General features: G+C 43.3%; 1 protein-coding gene across 6 annotated transcripts in view; it reads left to right on the top strand.

The window, feature by feature from the left end:
- COBL (cordon-bleu WH2 repeat protein) overlaps positions 1-27,146 on the top strand; it is a 299,291-nt gene that overhangs the window by 231,447 nt on the left and 40,698 nt on the right. For 2 of the 6 annotated variants that reach the window (XM_054495468.2, XM_054495469.2), the window contains one exon: positions 967-1,137. The exons of 2 other annotated variants lie outside the window; for them this stretch is intronic. In XM_054495468.2, coding sequence (XP_054351443.1) covers positions 967-1,137 — 171 coding nt within the window. Of the gene's footprint in view, positions 1-966; positions 1,138-10,773; positions 13,333-18,744; positions 19,059-27,146 lie in introns of those variants that run through there. 2 more of the 6 variants (XM_054495472.2, XM_054495471.2) reach the window with 2 other exon arrangements.

Genomic DNA, 27,146 nt, shown 5'->3' on the forward strand with positions numbered 1-27,146 from the left:
TTTGTCAGCGTCTTTCCCGTTAGTCAGTTCCTCGCTTTTAATGTGTTAGCATTTCAGCCTGGGAGTCAGTTACCTTAAGAAGCAATAACCTGTATTCCATGTCAGCTCATCCTCTTTCCCAAAGGACTGAAAGAAAACATTATCAGTGGATCATTAAAATAAACCTGGTTTTCTCCTATTTCGTGAAGAGCCCCCCATTCTGCCTTCCAAGCTGTCTCCCCATTTTTTGTAAAGGGACAAAAGCCTCTGGTTTAAATTTTAAGTGGCATCCACTGTAAATGGCTGTATGTGGTTGGGTCATGCCAATCCCTAGGCCAGTCACTTCAACCCAGGGCAGGACCCCCTGATTCCACTCTGGAGGCCTGAGTCCTTGTGTCCCATGTGCTTGGGACACAACATCCCCACCCTCTCTACAACTCAGGACATTCTTCAAAACAATCTTTGAGAACTATTACTCTAAACAACCAAAGGGGTTGAAAAGTATAAATGGACTCAGGAAATAAGCTAAATGAATGCTTAATCTAGCCAGAATAGGTCAGTGGCTCTAGAAAAGCAACAAGAGTAGGCTAAAAACAGATCTATGAACCTGAAAAAGACTAACATTAATAAAAGGAGTTCCTTTAAACTTGACAAAGCTCTGTCGGGGGTGTTGAAGAATAGTTTTCAAGCCCAGCATTTATGTAGTTGTGTCTGTTAAAAAGAAATTGCAACCAGGCACATCTTTCCAAACTGCTCCAATGATAGAACACTACGTATGTAAAATGTTAAAGTGTGAGTGTGCTTGGATGTGATTGGTGCCAGATGAGAATGGATTAGGTGCTGGATAAGACTGGATCTGGTGTTAGGTGTGGCTGGATCTGGTGTTGAGTGTGGCTGGATCTGGTGCCCAGTGAGGTTGGATTTGGTGCCTAGTGAGTGACAGCTTAGTTTAACCTGCTGAAGTAACTCCCTGTTGATTCCATATAGGTGGTGGACGGCAGGTGCCACAAAAACCTCCCAGAGGCACTGCTCGGGGTCCACCCCAGTTAGTGCTTCCCCCACCCCCGCCCTACCCTCCTCCCGACACAGACGTGGTGGAGCCTCTCAGCTTTCCCGGGGAAGGCGCTGGTTCCGAGGCCTCAGACCCGAGACCCAAACGTATGTTCCTCTTGGTTCATTCCGACTGTGTTGACTGTTCATCTCTCTGGGCACTGCGATGTCAGGGCTGGGTTTCCAGATTTTCCATTCTTGTCTTTGGATGTGTGTGCCTTTCCTTCTCAGCTCTTGTTTCCCAATGCTGAATGCAGTGTGTCTGATTTCACAGAGAACACACTCTGGAGAATTTAACCAGGTAATCATGCCTATCTGTGGTCAGACTTCAGCTAAACACACACCTTGTGGTTGTAAAGATGTCAGCTAGGAGCCAGTGTTCTCATATTAGAATGAACCTCAGAGTGTCTGTAGAGAGAGAGACAGCTGTCCGGCACAGCTGTCGTGTGATCTGGATGATGGGCTGACTCAGGCAGGCTGTGGGCACACCTGCAGAGGTCGCACTCAAGAGCTGGGAGGACGTCCTTCGTAAGTTAGCCATGGAACTCTGTGGCCAGCGGCCAAGCATGAGTACTGCTTCTCTATGGAAAAGGAAACTGAGGTACGAGAAGGGAAGCAGCTCACTTTGAGTGTACTAATAGCCAGAATTGAAGTCCTGCTGTGCTTCTGTTTCCCGGCACACCCTGTTTGAGATGGGGCTCTCCTTGTTTCCTGGGGTTCTTTTGGACTTTAGTAAGTAGAGATAGCATTCCCACCTCCGGACAGGCATAGTTTTATACACTTACTCTCTACACTCCATGGCATTATGGGCATGTCAGGCCTGCGCTTGGACCGCTTCAGTATGTCTCAGCTGTGCGGCGACACTTCTGATAAAGCAAGCGCCATCCTGGGCTGTGTACACGGAGCAGCGCAATGTCACTGTGCCTGTGGCCAGGAGCCCTGCTGGTGCCTACATGAGTGTGCACAGCCCTCTGGTTAGGAAGTTCGTACTTTTCTGCCACTGGACTGCTTTATCTTTTTCTGTCTTCTTTGGAAATGTTGACTAGCTGCCTGCCAGCTTCTGGGTAAAGAAGATAATTGTTGGATTACTTATCGACTTTCTCTAGGCAAAATAATCCTGATTCATTTTATCTTTCTTCACAAGTACTTCTTTTCCACCCTTAAAATACGTTTGATCATCTTGACATTAGACATGCTTCCAAATGCAAATGAATTTTTTAGGGCATTCAAAAAGGAAGGGTTAGGCTTATCAATCAGAAAGACGGCAGCCGTGGCGTGGATGGCTCCAGAGCCATTTCATCTCTGAAGACAGTGGGTTTTAAGCCCCACACACCAAGGCCATGAGAGTCGGTGCTCTCTCCTGTGGCCGCTGTGCTCACCTACAGAATTTCCTCCCTGCAGGAAAAAGTGAGGGAAAAATAGCTGGATGAAAGCTATAAAGCCAAGTACAGCCCGTTGGCAATCACAGAACGGGCCCAGCACCAGAGGCTCTGTGGCAGCCTACACAGGATGGGAGAGCTGGGTGCAAACTTGCAGACCCTCGCTTCCTCCTGGGCTCCCTGTGTGTTGGGGGCACTCACTGTTCAGGTGCAGCATCTGCTGGGGCAACGGGCAGACAAGATGTGGAAGGGGTAGTTACCAAGGTGGCATCAGGCTTCCTCCTGCATCTCTGCAGAGCTGTGGAACCTCCCCACCTGCTGCCCTTAGACCTTCGGACAGGTCTGAGCCGGAAGGAGAGCGAAGTGGCAGAGAGAAAACCAGACTCACCTTCGTCTTGCCTTGTGGCTCCATTTCCTCCTTGTGCCCTCTTGCCAACTCCAAACCAGTTCATTCCCCCAGGTACACGCACCTGGGACTTCCTTTGCCCTCAGTGTCATAATTCACCTTCTCCCTGTCTTCCCCTCTCACGCCCACAGCAATGGAGTTGGGGAAAGAGGAGGTTGGGATGAGGAGGCCCCAGGAGGCGTTAGATGGAGTGCACTGATTTCAACTCCTCCTCCCCTTCAGACCAGCCAAGTGCCTGACTCCTCCCTCTCCTGCCCCGCTCCCGCCCACGCTCCTGGCTGCCAGCGCACCACATGTTCAAGCATCTCGGAGCTTTTCTGTTGCTAATTAGCAGAATCAGCCTGCACGTTGTTTATGGCTTTACAAACTAGGATTCCCCGCCCAAGCAGGCAGAATGCAACTTGCCTTCAGGACTTAAAAAAGTTAAGGAAAATCAATCTTTTCTTTTCATTTGTTGTATCGTTTTACATAATGTTGAAATCTGGGTGCTCCTTCCACCCATCCCCAGCCAGGCACAGGCGGTTGGCGCCTGAGTGCTGGGTGTGAATGTGCGTCCCTGTGGCCCATGTTCACCCCTGGGCTCCTGAGCAAACTTCCGGCTATTTTTGGCTGTGTGGAAGCTCAGTGGAGACGTTTTAATGCCAGCTACAAGCACTTGCCTATCTCCTCTTGAGTTCAGTTTTAAAACTATGTTCCTCACATAACAAACGCTTCGTTTGTAGGGGAGCTTACCCTGAGTACCTATGAGACCCAGCCGGTCCACCAGGCATCTCACAGAAGCTCTCTCACTGCTTCATAGGGTATGCACAGACACCATGGGGAAACTGAGGCAGGAGGCCTTACCACCATAAGCGATACAGAGGGTTTTCTCTTTATGGGATCTCGGGCTCTCAATCTTTGCTTCTCCATCACCCTGCACTTCTCTCCTGCCACTGCAGAGACTCCCAGGAGACACTGTGGCTTTCACATCCATTGTGATTTCTACAGCAGATGGTATACTCCACTTAGGTTGTTAAAAAGGAGAAATACACTTTTTTGAAAACCGGTGTCCACTAACCTTCATAAGATAAAAAGAATCAAAAAGCTAATGGATAATGGATTTGTGCACAGATTTAAGAGGGTGAGGAGAAGACACAAATAGGTCCTATACAGCTTCACCCTTTATTTTATCTCTTCAACTCTGAGCCATTCTGTTCCAGCCATTCCCCCGTCTCCTCCCTGACCTCTGTAAGGTCTTGACCCACTCATAGGCCTGATGGCTTTGCTGAGGTCCCAGTAGGCCTACTGCCAAGCCTCCCTTCCACAGCCAGCCTCCCGCCAGCCTGCCTGGAACTCAGCCCAAGCACAAAGCCCTCACTCCCATTTTGATGCTGAAACTGTTATTAGTACTTGATATTTGGTCATGAAAACCACGTTTACCTGGAACAAAGGCCAAATGGAGAAGACTGTGTGCTCAGATCTTCAGTGCCACGTATATGTGGGGCTTCTGAACTCTTTTGAACAAATACATGGTTTGTATCAGAGTTCAGAAGAGGTGGAGCAACCACCTTCCCCGGGTGTATGTGGCTCTAAGAGGCTGCCTCTCGGCAGCCGGCTCTGCAGCTCACCCAGCCCATGTGCAGATTGCTCTGAGCTGCCTGCCTGCTCAAGCCACAGCTGCACAGGGCAAGTTCTCTGTGCACACCCTGTGGCCACCTCAGGTGCCCGTCTCTGGCAAGCCTCTCACTCCCTCCAGTGGGAATTCCTCCCACTACCCTCTAGGCATTTATCCTTCACTGTACTCACTATACCGTATTACACGCATCTGTTATGTGCCTCCTCTACTAGTTCAGGCTATTAATACTTGGAGGCTTAACTGTTTTATTCATATTTATATCCATCCTTCAGATAGGTGCCTGACACATAGCTTAAATTTAATCAAGAAATATACCAGAATTTATCTCACCATGTGAATTGTAAGTATCAAATTACAGTGGAATGTGCTATTCTATTCAGCTTCATTAAACAAGTTTTCCAGGCTAAAGAGCATCTAGTACCCAGCATTTTAGGTCTGTCTATAGGACACCTCTCAAGAGTCAACAGTGCATCAAAGACCTGTTGCAGTTATACTTGAGAAAGATATGAAAATCTCCGTGGATTTCAGCATCCAGCCTTGGCACCTTCTCGAGTGGTTTCTTTGTCTGGCCTTGCTGCTGGGATGCCTTCAGTTGTGTGTTGGCCTCTCTGAAGTGGCTCTCAGTGATCCCCACCTCCTGTGTTCACCCCCTAGCCTCTTGTAGCCTCTTGCCATGAATGCGGACTGTACTTAGTGACTCCTATCTGAGGAATAGAATATGGCAAAGGTAGTGGGATGTCACTTCTTACATCCAAGATTAGGGTTGAAAAGGACTGTGGTCTCCATCTTGGGCACCCTTGCTCACTTGCTCACTCTGAGGAAAGCCAGCCACTGCGCCGTGACCTGCTCTACGGAGACCCACACGGCAAGGAGATGAGGGAGACTTCAGCCAACGGCCAGCGAGGCGCTGAGGCCCTTTGTCCACTGATCATGAGCCTAGGAACCTGCCAACAGCCACTTGAGTGAAGTTGGGGGCAGATCCTTCCCCAGTAGAGCCTACAGATGAGACCATAGCCCTGATTGACAACTGCATTGTAGCTGGTGTGAGTCAGAGGCACCCAGCAAAGCCATGCTTAGATTCTAGACTCACAGAAACTATGGAATAGTCAATGCTTACTGTTTTAAGCCTCTACATTTTAGGATAATTTGTTCTGCAGCAATAGATAACTAAAACAAGTTTCAAGTAAACAAAACCCATCTCAAACCTACTTCAACAGTTAGGGAATGTCTTATCTCATGGAACAGGAATCCCAGAGTGGAGTAGCATTCAGTATTAGTTGATCTGAAGCCCAAGTTGTCATCAAGGATCTTAGTTCTTCCCAGTTCTTCTCTGTATCATCTTTGGGGTCAGCTTCCCCCTAAGGCTGGGAGCAATGGGTCTGTGGCTGTTCCATGTATCATATCCAGACACTAGAATTTTCATAAGAGGAAGAGAGACTATCTCTTTTAACAGTTTTGTAGGAGAAAGGAAACCTTTCCCAGAAAGCCCCCACCTAAGAGTTCCTCTCATGTTTCATTGACTACAGTTGAGTAATACACTGACCCAATTCTTTGGCAAGAATGGAATGACCTTAGATGAGCCAGGCCCATCTGGCAGATGGGGATGGGGTCAGCTTTCTCTGAGGTACGTGGAAGTCTCTGGTCAATACTGGAGTTCTGTTAACTTGGAAGTATGGGCAACGTATGCCATGTGAACAGCCAGCAGTGCGCACTGCACATGGGTTGCAGCCTTCAATTTGATTTTAGTCTGGAGCATGTAGGATATGTGATGAGTAGGTACAGAGAGGATGGTGAATCACTGTTGAAGAGCAAGTGGGTGATTTGGCTCAAAAACAGTAAGGCCCAGCATCTGAAAGTCAAAAGTCACCAAGGAACCATCCTCCTTGAGGGATGATTTCAGTGCAGAACTGGCCACTTCAAATCTAGCCTCTACCTACACTTCTCATTTTCTGCTTTTCTAGAGCAGAGGAACTATTAGAAATGCTCCTAGCAGTAGAATATGCCTATTCAGTGTTCAGGGACTAAAGCATCTGCTTTCTTGATAATCTTTGTAGTAAGAGGTGTGTTCATCCCACGAATCTGAAGAATACTGGATCTCACTTAAAATTACTTCCTGCTGTAGAAAGCATAATCTTGTCTCTTCCAGAGTTAGTTTACAGTGGACAAAGTGCAGCCTTTTTAAAGGCAACATAGAGCAAGTATGAAGATGTGTGTGGCCAAAGAACAAACTCATGCTCCCTGCTGTCACCTTGTATAGAACTGAGATTTCTGTTGCCTGATCCAGGCTGTCCATGTCTTCCTGGCTATCATGGTCAGGACAACTTGCAGAGTCTGAGTTGATAAATATCACACATATAAGAGAAGGGCTATTAAGCTATGTAACCTCTCAAAGCTGCATGTCACAAAGGGCGTCACTAGTAGGGTTTTCGTGTGTGTTTGATGTTTCCCAGCATGGTTTTAAGAACAATGGAAGAATGGCTCCCTGGTCTGTGGTCTTTAATCATGTTTTTTCTTATTAATAAGATTTTGCATTAAACTTCAGATATCTAATCATGTACACAGATGCTTTATGTGCATGTCTAAACCAAATAGTTGCGTGCATACGGATTTTTCCTCATAACTTTCTAATCAGCTTGCTTTCTGCCGACATTTGATTTCAGTTGAACCTTCATTGTGAATCACCATAATGGAGCCTGTTCCCTTAGTGCATTGAATTGTTTATTTACAAGATTTGCAGTGCTGATTATAATTAGGCTATTAACAAGTTATGAATTATCTATTTTAATTAGCAGACCTTGGAGATTTAAAGATCAATGCATATGGAGCTCAAATTACAGATCTTCAATTTACTTTACATTTTTAAAATGAAAATATTCAGTGACTGTCATTTTCTTACACATTTTTCTACACCAGGCTTAAGCAAATAAATCTTTCCTTGGGCATACATTTACAGGGTAATTGACAAAAGATCAAAAGACATAAAGGGAAGATAGGTCATTGTCTCCTGTTCTAAGCAACCCCCCCCAACAAGGGATACTATTTCTAGGTAATAGATTTTAAATTTGTGACCAAGTATCCAATTCTAAAGAACTTTAAGGAAATTCTAAAACAAGGAAATAAAATGAGAGGAATGAACTATCTATTTTGAATTAGAAGGGAGTATCTTGAATTTGATCAATGCAGAAATAATAATAAGAATGATTTACATTTTAAGCAAGTGATCCAGCAGAGGAACTGCGAATTGCAAATCTAGAAATACTTGTGGCACAGCTTGAAATATTTGGTGGCTACAATCCTATCTCTACACTTGGGGACCAGATGCTCACTAAGGGCTGCTGGCTCAGTGAACAGCCATGTGCTGCTTGAGAAGAGGGCATGGAACTGGAGAGGTAGGACAGGAATTTGGCTGATGCCCCTTAGGTTGGGACCAGTCCTCATTAGAGTCTCCTAATGCCTTATTCTCAAATTTGAGCCCAAACTAAGTACTTTTCCTATTTCAAAACGAAGCAGTTAGTTCTAAAGCTTGTGACACAAACACAGTTCTGAGAGTCCTGTTTGTCGTGGGAAACACCCATGAAACACTACAGGTGTGGAGCTCAGAGCAAGCCCTGGGAAGCATTCTTGCCCTTGGCTGGTGTTTATTTGCCACTTTCCTTCCCTGGCAGGAGAGCCAGCCACACAGCTGTTCCTGCTGCCACGGGGCAGGCATGGCATCCAGGAAAACAGGAAGTGGGTTGTGAGCAAATGGGCCTTTTCATAGAATGGAAGGAAATCGTCAACTGTGGGAGCAGAATCTGTCCCTACTCAAAAGTACATTAGAAAAAAACGGAACTGAACTTTTAGCCTGTTATTATTGTACCTTGAAAACCATTAAGTCAACCCAACATAGACTAAAGATTGGATGTAGCTTAGAAGTGAAGTAGTGAGAATCAAAATAGATCTATATATAGCTTTTCAGAAAAAACTTATGAGCCTGTTTCTTTTTGCTAATTACTTTTTAGTCTTTTATTTACAAGGTACAATGTCCCTAACTTGAGAGAGAATTAAAGAACTTAGTGACAACTCAGTGGAACAGAACAGCACTTTGCCAGCTCATAAAAGCAGATGGTTAAAATTTCAGGAATTTTGCAAACCAATGGCTGAACAGACCTACTATTAAAAAGTAAATTATATAGACATACAATTAAATAAATAATATTAAAAACAGAGGTAACAAATACTAAAAACTTATCACTTCCTAATTATTTTAGTATATTTCATTACTATTTCAGTGTTCTTGAGGTTGTTTACATGTATCGGATCTGTAGGATTTAATGCTATAGAATAGTAAAAACATATCACAGTGTGCTACTACATATCTCTTCACAGCACCGCATTCAGTGACTGATGTCAATAGCAGGAAATCAACCATCAAGAAACTATTTATAGCACAGGAATTAGCAAATGTTACAAATCAGATATTGATTGGTCTTGTTAATTGTCTAGATATAAGACAGTGATTGGGAAATGTAATAATACAGATTAAATAGAAAAGTATGTCATATCTGTAGCCAATATATTGTGAATAGCAGAAAAAATTGAATTGTACATCCATTTTCCAAAAACCGTGATCAATTCAGCCAGTCATTCATGGGATTGACAAATGAGTAAAATTCCAACATATATCTTTCTGGTTTTATTTTCATCTTATTGTCTGATGCCATCATGTTGAAGTTATACTTGTTTGTTAACGGTAATAATTGACTGGCTACAGATTAAAGAATCTGGGAAAAATTAATGAAAGCATTCTATGAGAATCAACTGGTAATACAGAATTTACAAAAAATAGTATTGTGCATTTTATTGTTACTTATAAATTTTGTGCTACTTATCCTTTATATAAGTAAAACTGATTATAACTATTTATACCTTTTTCCTCCAAAGAGCTGGTTACTAACCATTTACCAAAATACCACTGCAAACTAGTAACAAATATGAATAGAAATGGTGAAAAGAAGTAATATTATTTAGTTAAGAAACCTGAGAACAGATTTCTTTGATTTTCGTGAGTCAGTGCTCAAGCCCTAAGCTGATGCAAATAATCACAACTGTATTTTGTTTCCTTGAGCTTTAACTTGTAGCATGTACTCAGGTTAGGTATAAAAACCATGTTGAAGAACTTCTCTTTGGGTTTATATAAATTTAAGTCCTTCCCAGAAATAAGGCATAAACCATTTTTCAACAATGGTTTGAAGTTGTTATTAAATATCATTACCTTCACGCCTGTAATCCCAGCACTTTGGGAGGCCAAGGCGGGTGGATCACGAGGTCAGGAGATCAAGACCATCCTGGCCAACATAGTGAAACCCCATCTCTACTAAAGATACAAAAATTAGCCGGGCATGGTGGTGCATGCCTGTAATCCCAGCTACTCCGGAGGCAGAGGCAGGAGAATCCCTTGAACCAGGGAGTTGGAGGTTGCAGTGAGCTGAGATCACGCCACAGCACTCTAGCCTGGCAACAGAGCGAGACTCTGTCTCAAAAAAAAAAAAAAAAAAAATCATTACCTTGTTTTACTAGTTAAGAAGTAAACAGAGATTATGAATCAGGCATTCTCTTATGACAATAGTCTTCTAAACTGTTTGTCTTAGGAGGTTTTGGGTGCTGATGTGCACTCAGGCATGACCCTTCTTTATTTTAATCCCTTTCCCCCAAGGCCTTCAGAGATTTAAAGCTACTCTCATGTAATAGCCCTTTGCACCACAGGTCAGTCTCCCACTAGAGAAAACAGCAGCACTCAAGAGGAGTTTGCTCCACAGGTACTTGCAGCTGATGTCCATCTCCAACTCAGTAAATCAACCAGTATTCTCTAAGTTTATATGTGGGGCCTGCCCAGTGTCACCATTATCAAGATGGGATACACTGAAATTGAGGGCATCACAAATCCATATTGTCTATTTTCCTCTGAAGTTCTACAAGTAACTTAGACTGCTTTTCAAGAGGTAAGAAATAAATGACTTGCCTACCAGCTGCTTCGTGTCTCTGCTTGTAAGGACCTTAGGTTTCATATCAAATCCAAATAATTTTATGTGGCAACCTGAAAGACCAACCATGAGAGAAGTGATGCTTATGATATGGTTCTTACAGGAGGCAGAATCGTATCTGTTGGATCAATAAGCCCTTTCCACAGCTGGCATACAAAAAGACTAAATGGAAAGGAAGAAAACAATAACAATATGCTTTGGCTGATAGAACGCTTGCTATGCAGTGTTAAATCTCCAGGGGCTGGAAGATGAATGATAACGGCAGATATTTATTTCACCGCAAGTGTGCGTTCACATTTTGCCATTTATTTTCCCCCGCAGTTTATTGCTGTGCGTCATTCCCTACTCAGGCCAAGCGCTTCTGATGGACGGGCCTCTTCCTGACCTTGGATCTTTCCCAGTGTCTCTTCTGCCGTGGCTCTGATTTTCCTGTTCTTCCTCCTTTCAGGATAAAAGGGCTCATTGTACACCCACAATTTACTTCCTTTGGGGTTTACATATAAATGCATTAATAACAGATTTGTTTGATTGAGGTTTATATTTTTTTGAAGGAGGTAAATTATATGCAGATTTTAGGTTGGTAATATTCACCTGTCTGGAATTCACTGATACTTGGAAATGTTCCTATGAAGAACTCTGCTTTATTTTAATTCATTATTTATTCGTGTTTTTCTTATTGGATATTGGATTCCAGAATTTATTGCACTTTTTCCTTAAAACTAGATTGTATCCATAAATTGACCAGTATAGTCAATTTGGATAGAACTGAAACTTTCTGTCTACCTGGTAAAACTAAGTGCCTAAAAACATGAACTATAAATATAGTTAGTAGGAACTCACAACTTATATATACTATCCATTCAATGATACATAGGACCCAATGTCTTTGTGTTTTTGTGGTTTTCCTGTTACTGTGTACTTCGCCATTTTACATAGTTCACTAAAAAGAAAGAAGCGGGAGAAGAAGGGTGTTCTATTCATTATTCTATATTATGATTCTCTTCATTATTCTGTTCTCTTCATTATTCTATTCATTTCTTCACCCATTTATTCACTAAACAGTGACACAGTACTTACTTGATGCTAGGGTATTACACCAGTTTTGTGGGCTATAAGAGTGAATAACAAGCATGTGACCTCTGGCCTTGGATTTTACTACCTGTGGCTCCCCAGGCACATGAAAAGAAGTAAAGATGGTTCCATTTGATAAGTACTAGCCCCAAGGGTTGTACATGTGATAAAGATGCCAGAGATTGTGACCACCATGTCTGTGCAGAGGTGCTGTCGGCTCCTCTTTGAGTGTAAAATCCCTCTGCAGTCGCACAAACTCACCCAGTTACGAAGAGCTAGTCACCTCAACTGCATTGTCCCAAGACAGGCAGAGTAGGTAAAAATAGTCATATGTTAAAATTCAAAGTTTAGATAAAAAGACAACTAGTTCTTGCTTGCTTTGATTAACTTTTATTATGCAGATGCATTTGAACTGGAGAAGCTTGTCATGTTTCTCTCTAAAAGATGTTTTTAAATGTTATTGCTCAAAATGAAAAAAAAAAAAAAAGAATCAGTAAGTATTCCTGACATGTAGGACTGTTGCCTGGCTGATCACAATGAAAATGTTAGCTATGACTAATGAAGGAATTATCACAGCTTACATTGGTATTAATAATAAACAAATATAAGCCAAAGCTGTATGTAACCAATTTAGTGCTATGTATTGGTGAAAAAAACAGAAAGTTACAGAAATTACTCACAGTGAAACATAGAACAAGTTAGAAAGGGCCTTTTTTTTTTTTCATTGAAATAAAGGACTTTTGTCTGATAAGTAGCAGTCATTTGACCTCAAATCATTAAATGGGGAAAGTCTAAACAAGAAAAGGTAATGTTTACCTGAATGTTGGGGAAAGCATTAGGATTTATGGCCCAGACTTAAAGATTGTAGAAGATTGTATATAATTACAGCAATAAGCATTTGTGTAAGAAGTAGCTATTATGCTGAAGAAAGATGGGCACAGATAATCTCTAGGCAAATCCTTGGAACAGGGGAAAGTGATACTGCTCATAGAATTATTGGTTTGAGAGGCAGCAAATATGATGCAATAAGTTTATCAAACTCGATTAAAAATAGAGGACAGAGGTATGTGGTGGGGGAAAACAAATGCAATAGGGCTAAGTCAGCTTACATGGGGTGAATAGAATTTGAACATGGCACCCCCAATTTACTTGACCATAAAGTTAGCCAAAGACATGAGTGGTCGATCTTTGACAGTCCTCTAGTGATCTCCATGACAGAAGGCCTGATAGATGTTGGATAGAATGAAGGGCCATTTGATGAACAAGTTTTGTAGACTTACATGTGACTTGGCACTGTGCTGGCATTAGAGCCTTCTAAGAATCAGATAAATTAATTAGGTGAAACATTTTTTCCCAAAGCGCTTGCATTTCAGAAAGTTTCTCATTTCTGACTCAGCTTAGAACCCATCCCTTGTTACAGGTCATTTCTCCTCCTTATAAGCCATGTCTGTTTCTTTTTTCCATCATGTCATACACCCTATCCACAAAAGATGGTAGCTCACGTTTTCTAACTAGAGACATGCAGGCAAGTTGAGAGCATGAAGAATCCCTTGGGAATACCAATTCTGTAGCAAATGCTAAGGTAAAAGAAAAACTATGCATTATTTTTCAACTATAGTTGGCTTAAATTCTTAGTTCCACCCTGGAGGCCATGTTGCCAGTGGACAATTGAGCATGCTGTGATTTATAAAATGCAAGCTAGTTTATATGATAATGTTTGCCATCTCACTTCACCAGTACTTTTGACCTTTTCATATGATTCTAAAATCACTTACTTGTAAATAAATACTCCTAGTTCTATAGATGAAACAATTTGGAAAAATCTTAACTGTTTACTCACTGACATTTTATTTTAGCACCCATTATAATCAATCACACGTCGCATCTGTGTTTGTGATGCTTATCAACTGCTAATTTTCACAGTTTTCATGCTAATTTGGATCCATAATATGATACAGTTTGTTCACAACTTCCATAGCTCATGTAATGTAATTCAAAACGTTTCCTCGTGCAGACTAACATTTCCCATAACAAAACAAACTTTTCTACCATAGGGATAAGAGTACATCTTCCAAAAATTACAAGAGAAAGTGAGGGCCTTTCAAACAAGTATTCAAGATGTCTTGAGTCATCATAACCAATTACAGATTATCCAGACCCAGAAATTAATCCACATACAGAGCACTTGCTTCCTCTGGCTTCTCGGAATTGTGTGTGTGTGTGTGTGTGTGTGTGTGTGTGTGTGTGTGTGTGTGTGTGTCTGTGTTTTAACTGTTTCATCCTTCATACCCAAGGAATGTGGAGCAGGAGAAAAACCCAAAATAGCTTTTGCACCTTGTTAGTCACCATGGTAAAATGACAACAAGCAAACTTCAAACACTTCAGTGAAGACAGAGGTTCAAGTATTAAATAAAATGAGGCTCAGGAGTTATCCGTATATTTTTGGTTTCTTTGCTTTATTTGTCACCAATAGCAACGCATAATTGGTAACCCTTTTGCTGAATAACTCCCTTCGCTGGAAGTTTTGTGATTTAAATTTACTGTTACTTCTGTGTTGATTTTACCCTTAAAGGCTTTATATTATAACCCTTCTTTTTCCTTCTTATTAAGAAAATAACAAATTTTTATTACGTGAACGAAGCTGCATAAAATAAGGCTCTGAGTATATTTTTCAGTAAAGGGAAAAAAGAAACCCCCCCAAAAGAGATCAGATCTATTGAGATTATTTAGACTGGACACACTGTTTCCTGGTTGATAAATCTGCTACAGGGCTTCAGGGCAGGAAGTGAGGAGAAAAAATAACCAAAACATAAAACCCAAACGCAAATGGAATAGTCAGTATCATACTTTCTTCTTTGGCCCATAAGGGACAAGATTTAAAGAGTGGATGCATCCTTTCCTTGTATGTTTTGTGTGAATAAGAAGTGGTAAGGAGGAATATAAAGACATCCTGAATCACACAAATCAACCACAGGATGGAAATGGATGGCAGATTGCCATGTCTAGCCCACACACGCATCCTCTCTGCCAGGTAAAGTTGCCAATATTAAAAGTCAGATTTGGCTTGAAATTCTGGTTCTTCCTGGAATGTGTAAAGAGCCTTCCCAAAGGGCTCACATCCTTCAAGTGAGCATAGCTTGGCAGCAGGTGCTCCCTGAGCACAGGCCGGCACTTGCCATGCACTGCGGAGCCCACCAATCCCACAGCTGACACCCAGGCTAAGAATCCGGTATTTTCAGGCTCGGGTTTTTCCAACAAGAAATTTAAAGGGAAAGTGATTACGTCCTATAGTCAGGAGCCTGAGAGGACCAGAGAGGCAGATGCAGCACAAACTTACAGAGTTGCCGTTCCAACAAGAGAAGTGTAGTTGGTGGTGGAAGTAAGCATATTTGTATCTCAGGCCTGTTTCTGCCTCATCCCTGCACCCTTCGCTTGGCCCTTCTCTCTCAATCATTCCTCTCTCCCACCTGGTCTCTCATATGGGCAAACCCCGAATCTGCACCCACAGTGGTGTATTGGCAGAGCTGTGCAGGGAATGCCCTGGAAGGCAAGTTCCCTTTCATGTCTGCTGGCTCCATTCTGCCCCTTTACGTTGTGGTTGTCATATTAGTGAGGATTGGGTGCGATCAGGCTGAGGGCGATGTTTTGATGAGCTGGAACTGTCACTCACTGCACAAGTGGCCTACATTTGGAGTCTTCAGGCTCCATAGCAGAAACCTTAGATGTGAAGAGTGAGTTACTTAAGTTCAATAAATACAAAATAATAGTAAATGGTTATAAATTGAGACATTTAGCTTCTAGTAGGAAAATTACAAGTCTCCATTTAATATTGCAAAGTGAAGTGTAGGAAGAACATTGATGGGGATTTCTGGGTTTTATGCTATTTTTTATATTTCACAGCTTTATAGGAGTATAATTGACACACAAAAAACTGCATATGTACAAAGAAAGTATATAATATAGTCAGTTTTGACTCTTGTATACACCATGAAACCATCACTCACCATTGAGTAATAAACATCCATCACCCTCAAGTTTCCTTGCATCCCTTAGTCATCATTTTTAATCTGTGTGAGTATGTGTATGTATATGTGTATATATACATAAGACATGCACACAACTATATATATTACTTTATGACAGTACTGTACATTGAGTGGGAAAGTTAGCAAAATATAGGTTTTAATAATAAATCTTAAATTAATTGAGAAGTAAAACTTCATTCTAGCTAATTGGGAAATTGTTTAAATGGAAAACATTAAGTGTTAAAATTGATGACCCTAATGATAAAGCGAGTATTTGATCTGAGGAGAAAGAAAGCTGGTCGCAGCATTTAATAGTCATCTGAATGCATCCTTTGTGAAGTGAAAATGTGGGGATGTGAGTGCACATACAACCTTTTGAACTATTTCTCCCCTATCCAAGTTTTCAAGAGGAAACAAAGGTAATTTCTCCACTTAATTTTCTTCTGTCAAAGAAGCATGAGTGTGTTCTTTAAACCATGTTTACCAAAAGTAGCTGAGAGGAGGTCAGCCCACCTCCTCTGCCGCTCCAGCCTGGCTTGAGAACCGCTGACTAGGATTGCTGGCTCTAGTCAGGAGCCCAGCTGTCAGGCTGGGGCTAGGCAGCAGCAGGCACCAGGGCAGCGTCTGTCTTGGGCTCCACTGCAGTGGCCAGCTGCCCACTGACCCTCACTGCCTCTCTGCCAGGTTAGCAAGCAGTCGAAGGGGTTGCTTATTTAAGAGACAAGAGCTTCTTGGATGACATTACCCGCACATTTCAGCCACCAGGGGGAACCCTGATTATCCCATTGATGGACAGAGTCGAAGGGAATGGAAAGAAACACACAAGAAGTTAACATTGGGGCTTTGCTGCATTTATGCCAATATTATGTTGCAGCTAGTCACACAACAATTTAGTGACTGTAATTATAGGATTGAGTTCTCTCATTTACAAAGAGGGGAAAGTGAGTCAAGAAGAGTCTAGTAACTTGCCTAAGATCACACAGCTAAGAAGGGTCTGTGCTCAGATGGCTGACTCCCCATCTGCTGTTACAGTGTGACTAGTGGTTCTAAAAAGGGATGTGTGTGTATGTGTATACATGCACACATACATGTGCACACATACATGTGCACACATACATGTGCATACATGCATGTGCACCCATGGTGCATGCATATCTAGACTCATGTACATGTGCATAGATGTATATACAGTGTATGTATGCATACCCACACAGTACATGTGCACACATTGTGTATCTTAAACATCTATGCATACATACACAAGTGTGTACAAAATATGTGCATATATATACACATGTATACATATATGCCTACACATGGTGTACATATTCATGTTTGTATATATTCATGCATACATGCACATCTATATACATTTGTAACTTGTGTGCAAATATACATAACACATGCATGCACTCATACATCCATATGTATACACTGTGTGTGTGTGCCTGCACGTATGTGAAGATATGAGGCCAAGGACAGTATGTGGTTATATTAGCTTGTTGCTGCCAGTATGCTTCCCCACCCCCACCCCACCCCACAACAATATATCTCTCAACCTGGTGCTTCAGTCACTGGCAGGCTTTGCAAGGATTCTGAACTTGTCCACTTTGCCCTCCCAGAAATTATTGTCAGGCCTCTTCTTTGGTGCCTAATTTATGACTTGGAAGAGATTTAAAGATTAAAGAGAATATGGCCAGTTAATTGTTTGAGTGAATAGTCTTCTATAGTTAGATAGGGCAGAAATCCAAATCAACCATGTTAGTAAACTCAAACCTCATCTTTCATCTCTGCCCTTGCACTTATGTCTGCCTCCATCTGGCTGTTTATTAGCCAGGAGGCACCTTGCCATGAAGGAGGCGGCCTCTGCTTGAGTGCAGGCTGCATAGTGGGACTACAGGAAGGTACAGCCCATGGAGGGGCGGGGGTCTTAGTCTTCATAGATTCACTGCCAGCGGGGTCGGGGCAGGAAGTGATGATGGCTAAAGTGGCACCCCCTTCCCATGCACTTTTCCTGGAGTAACCCTTAAATCTATACCACAGCCCTAATGAGGTCACTGCTATTGTTATCATCCTCATTTTACAAATAAGAAAACGGCAGCACATAGATGATAAGAAACTTGTCTGCAACCAAAAGCAAGTTAATATTTAAGCCAGGACTTGAACCTTGCCAGTCTGGTCCCAAGCACCTGCTTAACTTCCATATCCCTCCTCCCTACTCTGTGTCCTGTTAGTCTGTAGGGAGGGCTACAAGGCTCTAACCTTGTAGATCTCCCCAGGAAGCCATTCCCTGTGTCCACAGAGGAGGGAGAAAGTGGAGGAGGTGGTGTGTGCTGTTTGAGCTTTGTGGGAGGATCTGTCATGTGCAAGCCCACCTAAGCCCACAGCCAACAGCAAGTATGGGGCTGCACAAAAATACCAGCAAGGAGGGGCTTGACTCCAGAGGAAGGGAGATCAGAGGACCCCACAGAGACTGAGACAGTCACCATGTGTGGGCCTCTCAAGCCACAGACACTGTCCTGGACTTCAATTACTTTAATATTTTCATCACAGCAACACAGTGCACTGATATGTTAGTCTGCTAGGGCTGCCGTGATATCATACCACAGAATGGGTAGAAATTTATTCTCTCACTGTCCTGGAGGCTGGAAGTCCGAGATCAAAGTGTCGGCAGGGTTGGTTTCTCCTGAGGCCTCTTTCCTTGGCTTGCAGATGGCTGCCTTATCCCTGGGTCTTCCCTTGTTGTGTGTCTGTCCTAACATTCTCTTATAAGGACACCAGTCCTATTGGATGAGGCCTCCACCCTAGTAGCTTCATTTTAACTTAAACATCGTTTAAAAGACCTTATCCTAATAAGGTTACGTTCTGAAGTACTGGAGGTTCCGACTTCAACATATGAATTTTTAGGGAACACAGTTCAGCCCATAGCACCTGGTGTGCATTAGCCTGTGTGCTAATGACGACAGAGGCTGGAGAGCTTCTGTTGTACCCAAGTGGATGCACAGGGGAAACCCGGACTCTGACTCCAGGGCTTGGGCCTGTTGGAGGCCTGGGCCCTGCCACCTTTCTGGCCAGCTGTGTTGATTTTGCCCAAAGCTGGCTGCAGCCCACCCTGGCCCAACACTATATGTGAACCACCATTCCTGCGTGCATTCGGCCTCTGCCCTGACTTTGAATTTCCTCCTTGCCCCCACAGTTTATGGAGCAGCTGAAGCTGTGATAAGACTTCTGAGCTTGCTTCTGAATACCACAGCCCAGGGCACAGCAAAGCCAAGAACCCTGTGGATGAGTGAGGGCCGCAATTCTCTACACAATCCTGAAATCAAGTGTTCCTGTTTCTCTTCCTCCTCCTCATTTCCCCAGGCACTGCTCAGCCTTCTCTTAGGTCTTTCAAGCATTTGTGAATGCATGTGCACACTTAGACACACACACACACACACACACAACCCATCTTGTGTCTTAACTACCTCTGAAATATTGGCACTTGGGAGACAATCCATAATCAACTAACACTTGTTTTTTTCTATCGTCTGTGTGCTTGTTAGAATACTGTGAAGGTGTTTTCTATGGACCGACTTCTAAATGTTCCTCCTGAAATCTGTGTTATTCACACAGTTCTAATGTAATGAATTCTATCTGTCTGAAAGCTTGCCATATTGTCCCTGGTTTCTCCCAGCTAATAGAGAGAAAAATGAGGAAAATGAGCCTGAATATGAACCCGTCACCACAGATCGCACTGCATCCTTTCCAGGCAGCAGGGCCCTGGAGACTCTGCTCAGGCCTGGCAGCCTCTGTGTTTCACTTAGGCTTGTTTTGCTCAACCCAGGCAAGACTTTTAAAATTGTTTGAATAAGCTGCTGCATCAGTATGCTTTTTTAAATTGTGATTTAAAAAAATAATATAAAATGTCCCATTCCTTCCATTTTCAAATGCATACTTCAGTAGATTTAAGTATATTCACAATGCTGTGAAACAGATCTCCAGGACCTCATTGTCCTGCGAATCTGATACTCTCTACTCACTGAACAGCAACTCCCTTTTGCCTGCTTGTCTTTTTGCACCTGGCTTATTTCACTTAGCACAATTTCCTTGAAGTTCATCCATATTGTAGCATATAACAGAATTCCTTCCCTTTTAAAGCTAAATATCTTTCATGTATATGTATAGACCACATTTTCTTTATCCATCCATTGTCAGTGGACATTTAAGTTGTTTCCGCCTCATGGTTATTGTGAATGATGCTGCAGTGAACACAGGTATGCAAATATCTGAGACTCTGCTTTCATTTCTTGGGGATATATACCTAGAAGTGGGATTGCTGGTGAATCAGCATATCTTTGCCTGAAAAAAAAAAAAAAAAAGCCACTCAAGCTGAGTTAATGCACAAGGATATATATGGGATCCTATACTGCACCTATAGGGGTTGCATCAGCTCACTTACCCCACATCAGCCACATGTGAGTTCCTGAACCAATCACAGTAGCCAAGGGAGTGCCACACACCCATTGGCTTAGGCCAGAATGCACTGATCAATTGTCAGGGAGAACAGGATTACTATGTTTGATTGGATAATCAGGGTTCATCTCCCAGATAACCAGGTTGCTCCACAAAGGGGATGGGGCAGAAAGGGTGCTGAGGGTCTTGCACTGTCCAGAGAAGTACATAGCATGGGGCTAGAGCCAGGCTGCGTGGACTCAGGGTTTGGGTCTGTTACTAGGTGATTTCAGGCAACTTGCTTAACTTCTCTGTGCCTGAGTTTCTTCATATTGAAAGAAAAAGTGCTTTTGAGAATTACACATGCAAGTACATGTAGAACATTTAGAAATGTTTCGGGGGCTGCTGGGTTGGAGTCAACGGATCCTAATTATTATGAAAATAGCCACAATTTAAAATGCAGAAGATTGTACATTAAAATCTTGATTCCTTCTTTTTAAAAAAAGTTAGAGATAAGGCAACACCAGCTTTACTGCATGAAAGGAAGTGTGGGATGCAAACTAGCTGCTTCTTGCAGACACATGTAGGCACCAGGTTTCCTCAGGGTCTTCGTGGGGCCACACCTGGCCCTCAGCCTGCCTCCTGCTGCTGTCTGCAGACCTCTGTAGATGGATCAGTGCAGGTTCCCTGATTCAGTCAAACTGGAGAAATGAAGTCATTCAAACCCTCATTTTTAAAAAGTCAGAAATATAAAGATTATGTTGTCAAATTGCACAACCCTTAGAGAAAATGTTAGGCCGGGCGCAGTGGCTCACGCCTGTAATCCCAGCACTTTGGGAGGCCGAGGTGGGCTTATCACCTGAGGTCAGGAGTTCAAAGCCAGCCTGGCCAATATGGCAAAACCCCGTCTCTACTGAAAATACAAAAATTAGCTGGGCGCGGTGGTGGGTGCCTGTAATCCCAGCTACTCAGGAGGCTGAGGCAGGAGAATTGCTTGAACCAGGGAGGTGGAGGTTGCAGTGCGCCAAGATCACGCCATTGTACTGCAGCCTAGGTGACAGAGTGAGACTTCATCTAAAAAAAAAAAAAAAAGAGAGAGAAAATGTTTAATTTTCTACTTCATACAGTCACACAAGTGATGTAGAGCAATTTCTGTCTTCTTCCTTTTTCTTAGGAAATTTAATAACTGTGCGTATTGCCTTTGACAGAGTGCTGAAAGTGTGCCCCCTACCCCTTATAAAAATGAACTGCCTGCCCTGCAGTGCAGAGCATCTCTCACTGTTTTGGGGGCTTCTGGGTTGGAGTCCTGAGTAAATGCATGTCAAGGACTCAGGACTTCACCGTGGTTGCTCCTGTGTGTGCCCCAGCGCTCTCCACGGGTGTCTCGGGGCCTCTTCCAGGACAGCTGAGCTGGGACCAGCAGCCTTGCTCATGCCACCCCCTGCAGATGCAGTCCCTTGTGCTGGCAGGCACAACTCCTGGGATGGCAGGCTGAGAGCTGCCTCAGATGGCACGTTGAGCCATGCCCCTGGCTGACAAGGGAAAGATCATTTTCTCCTCCAGCCCCTGCAGATCAGCAAGTGCCCGCGTTTCCATGTGATGATGAAACACACAAGTAAATAAGCCGTGATGTCGTCTGGGAATGCTTCAGCCAGTGTGGCTGGTCTTAAACTGGTCTAGTTTAGTTGAGACACTTGGAGTGGCCACTCGTTGGCCACTTCAGAGAAACCAGCAGTGTTAATTGGAAGTCTCTCTCCAAGTCTCAGCAGGCCAGCTGAGCGCCGGGACACCATGGCTCTGACTTAAGCCTTTGCCCTGCAGTCATGCTGTGACTCAGGGGCTGACCCAGAGCTCGGGATTATGGAGGCTTTGGAGAAGCAGCTGCCCCTTCAAGCAAGTTTCCTTGGATGTATCTCCTGCCACCTCTCACAGATGCAAATTAAAGAGAGAGAGAGAGAGAGAGAGAGAGACATGAACTGTTGTTACTGCAGCAAACATCCACACTGGATCTGCTGTCAGGGTTGCATCCTGGGAAAGCCAATTTTGTAGACATAAAGTAATGAATAATTAGACCATTGCTAAATGTATGTTTTATTTTCTGAACAAATTCAAAGCATTAGAAAGATAATGAAGATTTTCTTAAAGTTAGGCCTATTTTAACCCTCCCTACTGTTTAGCCCTAATGGAATATTTATTCCAAAATCTATTAGTCAGGCTTCTCCAGAGATGCAGAATAATAGGATATATTTATGAGTGTGTGTGTGTGTGTGTATGTGTGTGTGTGTGTGTGCATCTATGATCGGGAGAGATTTTTTTTTATAGGGATGGCCTTGTGTAATTATAGAAACCAAGAAGTTTGACCATTCGCCATCTGTAAGCTGGAGACCCCGGAAAGCTGGTGATGAGATTCTATCCAAGTCTCAAGGCCGCAGAACCTGGAGCTCTGATGCTCAAGCACAGGAGAAGATGGGTGTCCCAGCTCAAACACAGAGAACACATTCACCCTTCCCTGGCTGGCTTTTTGTTCTCTTCAGAGCCTCAGCAGATAGGATGCCTGCCCACAGTGGTAAGGGCACATCTTCCTTACTGTTTGTCAATTCAGATGCTGATCACTCTGGTAAACAGCCTCACAGACACACCCAGAAATAATGTTTCACCACGTACACGAACACCCCTTGCTTAGCCATTGCAAATTCACCCCTTGCCAACTCGCCCCCTATATGCATGTCTTTTTCTCCAGAGAAAGACAAAACAAGGTCACAATTCCAACTGGCATGACACTGCTGTCCTGTATACAACTGAAAATGCACTCATCCCTTCCAGAAGAGAAGGTAAAGTCCTTGAGTTGATGTTTACTCTCTCCTGATATCCTGTAACTTAAAATACTATGATGTAAAATTATCAACAATTAGACACTGCTATAGAAGTCATGTACGTCCCATGTTAAGGGAATAAGGGGAAAGAAAACAAAGATATTTATATGTATATATACATATATATATATATACACACACACACACACACACAAACATATTCTTAACAAAATGAGAAGGAAATACTCATTGACAATTACTGTTTTCATTTCTAAAACTGGTCACATCACAGCTGGTATTTATAATGTCTTCTACCCATTCTGTATTCCCCTTGCCTTCAGCAAGCACCTCAGCTGGTTGTGGTTCTTTGCCTGGTGGTGTGATGCAAACCATCATTCCTGAAGAGTCTGGGCCATTAGTGGTACTACCTGGATTGGGTCAGGGTAGTTTTCATTGACCTTCATCGCAGGGCTTACTAAGGGAAGTCCTAAGGGATCTCCTGCATCCCATACTGTTCCTTACCTCCATTCTAGAGCAGTAGTCTATTTTCCCCTGGATAGTCTGGGTCCATCACCCAGCCAACACCATAAATCCCTTCCTTGTCTGTTGACTCAAAAGCCTGAGGAGCTCAGACTGACCATGTGGCATCTTAACTTCCAGTTCGGTAGAATCAATGTTGTGCCCCCTGGTGGAATCATTTGTTTTTCTGGACCTAAGACCCGTCGGCCAATAGAACATAAAAGTCATGAGGAAAATGTTTTGCTAGTGGGTCACTAGCGATAATGATGGTGCCACTCCCCTTTTAACCTCTTGATTCCTGGACCCTATGGGAGAAACAGCACCATATATTGGACATCATTCAGAGCATACACAGCCTTCTGGAGAACATTGCCCGAGCCTTATAAGGTACTGCTACCTCTCTGACCCTGTAACTGAGTTTTCAAAAGGCCACTCTACTGTTCTATCAAACCAGCTGCTTCAAGGTAGTGGGGAACTTGGTAAGACCAGTGAGTTCCATGCACAGGCTCATTGCTGCACTCCTTTGGCTGGGAAGCGAGTTCCTTGATCAGAAGCAATGCTCTGTGCAATACCATGACAATGGATAAGGCCTACTGTAAGTCAAGCTACTGATAGTAGTTTTGGCAGAACTTACATTCTGTTAGCTACTGATGGAGAAGTAAGTGGGAAACTTTTCTTTCCAAGAAGTAGTTTCCTGCAGAGGTTGCTTTGATAACCGTGAAGAAAATGCAACCTCTTAAGACCTTTCATTGTGGGATCTGGGCTGGTGTTCATGTGCTCAGAGACCTGTGGAGTGTTGGAAAACACCTGGAGGAGGCACTGCTATCAGACAGCCAGGGTGAAGTGTGTGCACTGAAGACGAGATCAGATCGACTCATGGAGGCATCCGGCAGAGCTTACGGCAGGACCCATGATGAAGGGAGGGCCTGTGGAGGGTTTATTCAAGACAAATCGGGAGCAGATGTCTCCATTTCAGTCCTACACAGGCATGGAGGACCACATGCTCCCTGTGAGGGGTGAGATGAGGATTGAACAGTTAGCAAAAAACATGCCACATTGGGTAATGCTAAGTAGTAGAAAAACTTCAGATCCCACTGGGACTAGAGAATAAACACATAGAAGGCAATCATCTTGGCTGTATTTCTGGGTGGAGTTAGTGCAAACAGCAGGATGAGGGAACAGTGGCGGGGTAGCTGGGAGACAGTGCCCTCACCAACTCCTCCCTGCCTGGCTCGAATTCATTATGCTAACAGGGCCAGCCCTCACCCTCCCACCCACCCCCACCTGACCAGGCTTGTTTGATCTACAAACAACCCCAAGGCTTCCTGGGACTCCCTCCTAGAAACCCATGTGTTTCAGGCCCCCCACCGCCCCCCGCCCCCATTCTCTCCCATTCCTGGGAAGGTTCCCCAAAGCCTTAAGATTGCAGTTTCTGCAGCCCCCACACAATCACATTTGTTCTTTAATTTCCAGTCTTTCTAAAGATCATGACCACTAATGAATGATTATACAGTAAGTCCTCACTTAACATCATCAATAGGTTAGGTTTTTGGAAACCGCAACTTTATGCAGAACAACAGATAACGAAACCAATTTTACCGTAGGCCAACTGATAAAAATGAGTTAAGTTCCTAGCTTATATTTCTGGTCACCGAAACATCACAAAACTTCGAAATAAAGACCAAAACACTTCTAAATAAAGACCAAACACTACTAATATTAAACATTGAAATAAATACGAGCTATACATACATTTAAGAAAGATTAAAAGCAAGTAATGTGATGATTTACCCAGTTTTTCCAGTTCAGGGTCACAGGGGGCCGCAGCCTACCATGGCAGCACAGGGGGCAAGGTAGAAGCCAGCCCTGGACTGCCCCCATCCCATTGCAGGTGCACTTATACTCACCCACATGGGGACAATTCGGACACCCCAGTGACCCTAACATGTGCAGTCTGGGGACATGGGAGGACATGAGCGCAGCCAGAGAAAACCCACGCAGACCTGCCGAGAAGGTGTAATCTGCACAGACAGCAGCCCTGGCCTGGGATAATAAGATGACGTTGAACGAAAGTCATTGGAGGACCTGCCATTATCAGCCTGTAGGCTGAAAACAGATGGGAATCTCAGCAATCAGACTCGCTCTAACAGCCCACACTCAGAGGCTCCGGCTGTCCAGGCTCTGTCAGGCTTTCCCTGCCTCACCACGCCTCTCCATGAAGCTCCTGAGTGAATGAATACTGTTATTCTTATCCTCGTTTTACAAATGAGAAGCCATAGCCTGTAAGCACTGATTTGCTGGAGGCCACAGTTGAATCCGCACAGTGTTACATAATTATTTTGGGGGGTTGTGTTGTTGTTGTTGTTGCTGTTTATTTGTTTTGAGACAAGATCTTGCTCTGTCACCCAGGCTGGAGTGTGTTAGTGCAGTCATAGCTCACTGCAGCCTCGATTTCCCAGGCTCAAGCAGTCCTCCTGCCTCAGCCTCCCAAGTAGCTAGGACTACAAGAATGCTCTACCATGCCTGGATAATTTTTAAAATTTTTTGTAGAGACAGACAGGGTCTCACTTTGTTGCTGAGGCTGGTCTCAAATTCCTGGGCTCAAGTGATCCTCCCACCTCGGCCTCCCAAAGTGCTGGGATTACAGATGCAAGTCACGGTACCCATAATTGTTTAAATTGACACAAAAGATGGAGAAAAATGTGTCTTTAATCTGTTGAGTACAAAGTGCATACATAAACATAGAAGGGCAACGTATCTGATTTTCTTCAAACATTTAAGAAATTTTGTTACATTTATCCAAAAAGCTTCTAAAAAAAAAAGATTACCAAGAAAAGCAACCTAATGTAAACCATGGTTATCTTGGGGATAAGTGATTATTTTCTTTCCAAATGTTTGTGTTTTCCTTACTTTCTATATGAAAGAAAAAGAAAACAAACTTCATTTTAAAAACTAAAATAATCCTAATTTAAAAACTCTGGTAGAATGTGGTTGTAGGAGGGTATCTGTAATAAGAGGAATGGAAGAGGTGGGGTGTGCCATCTATCCTTTCAGGGCATGGAGGGGAAAATGGGGTCCCTGCCTCCCAAGGGGACAGCATCCAACTTCCAGTCCCTGGGACAGACCCTGAAACCCTAAGGCTGGAGCCCCAGCATCTCATGTAGGTTATTTTGAGTGTTGGTGGGTTTTGCTGAGGTGAGTGTTTTCTGGCCAATAAAGCCGAGTTATTTTGGGCCACCATAATTGTGAGTTAGACAGGTGGTTTGTGTGTGAAACATTTAATTTGCTGGCTGTGTAGTCTGTTGACTTTGGATAAAGCTAGAAACAATTCTATACTAGTTTCCCAAAATGATGGGCCCTGATGCTGATCTTATCACTGTTACAAGCAGACGCACAGTGCCAAGGCAGGCTGGACGATGGGAGGGGAGCTCTAGGGAAAAATCTTGTTACTGTTCATTGCTTTTATGCTGACTACTCTACTGTATTTGAGCACCTTTTTAGTATAGTAGTGCCCTGCTTATTCACAGGGGGATATGTTTCAGGACCCTCCATGGATTCCTGAAACCTCAGCACTGAATATGTGTGTGTGTGTGTGTGTGTGTGTGTGTGTATATACTGTTTTTTTCCTATGCATACATACCTGTGATAAAGTTTAATTTCTACATTAGGCACAGTGAGCAACAATGATTAGCAATGAAATAGGACAATTATAACAATATGCCAACATCAGTACTCTTGTACTTTAGGGCCATTATTAAGTACAGTAAGGGCCCCTGAACACAATCTCTGCAACACTGGGACAGTCCGTCTGAGAACCAAGACCACTGCTAAG

The sequence above is a fragment of the Pongo pygmaeus genome, chromosome 6, assembly GCF_028885625.2.
Source record: "Pongo pygmaeus isolate AG05252 chromosome 6, NHGRI_mPonPyg2-v2.0_pri, whole genome shotgun sequence".
Taxonomy (NCBI): Eukaryota; Metazoa; Chordata; class Mammalia; order Primates; family Hominidae; genus Pongo; species Pongo pygmaeus.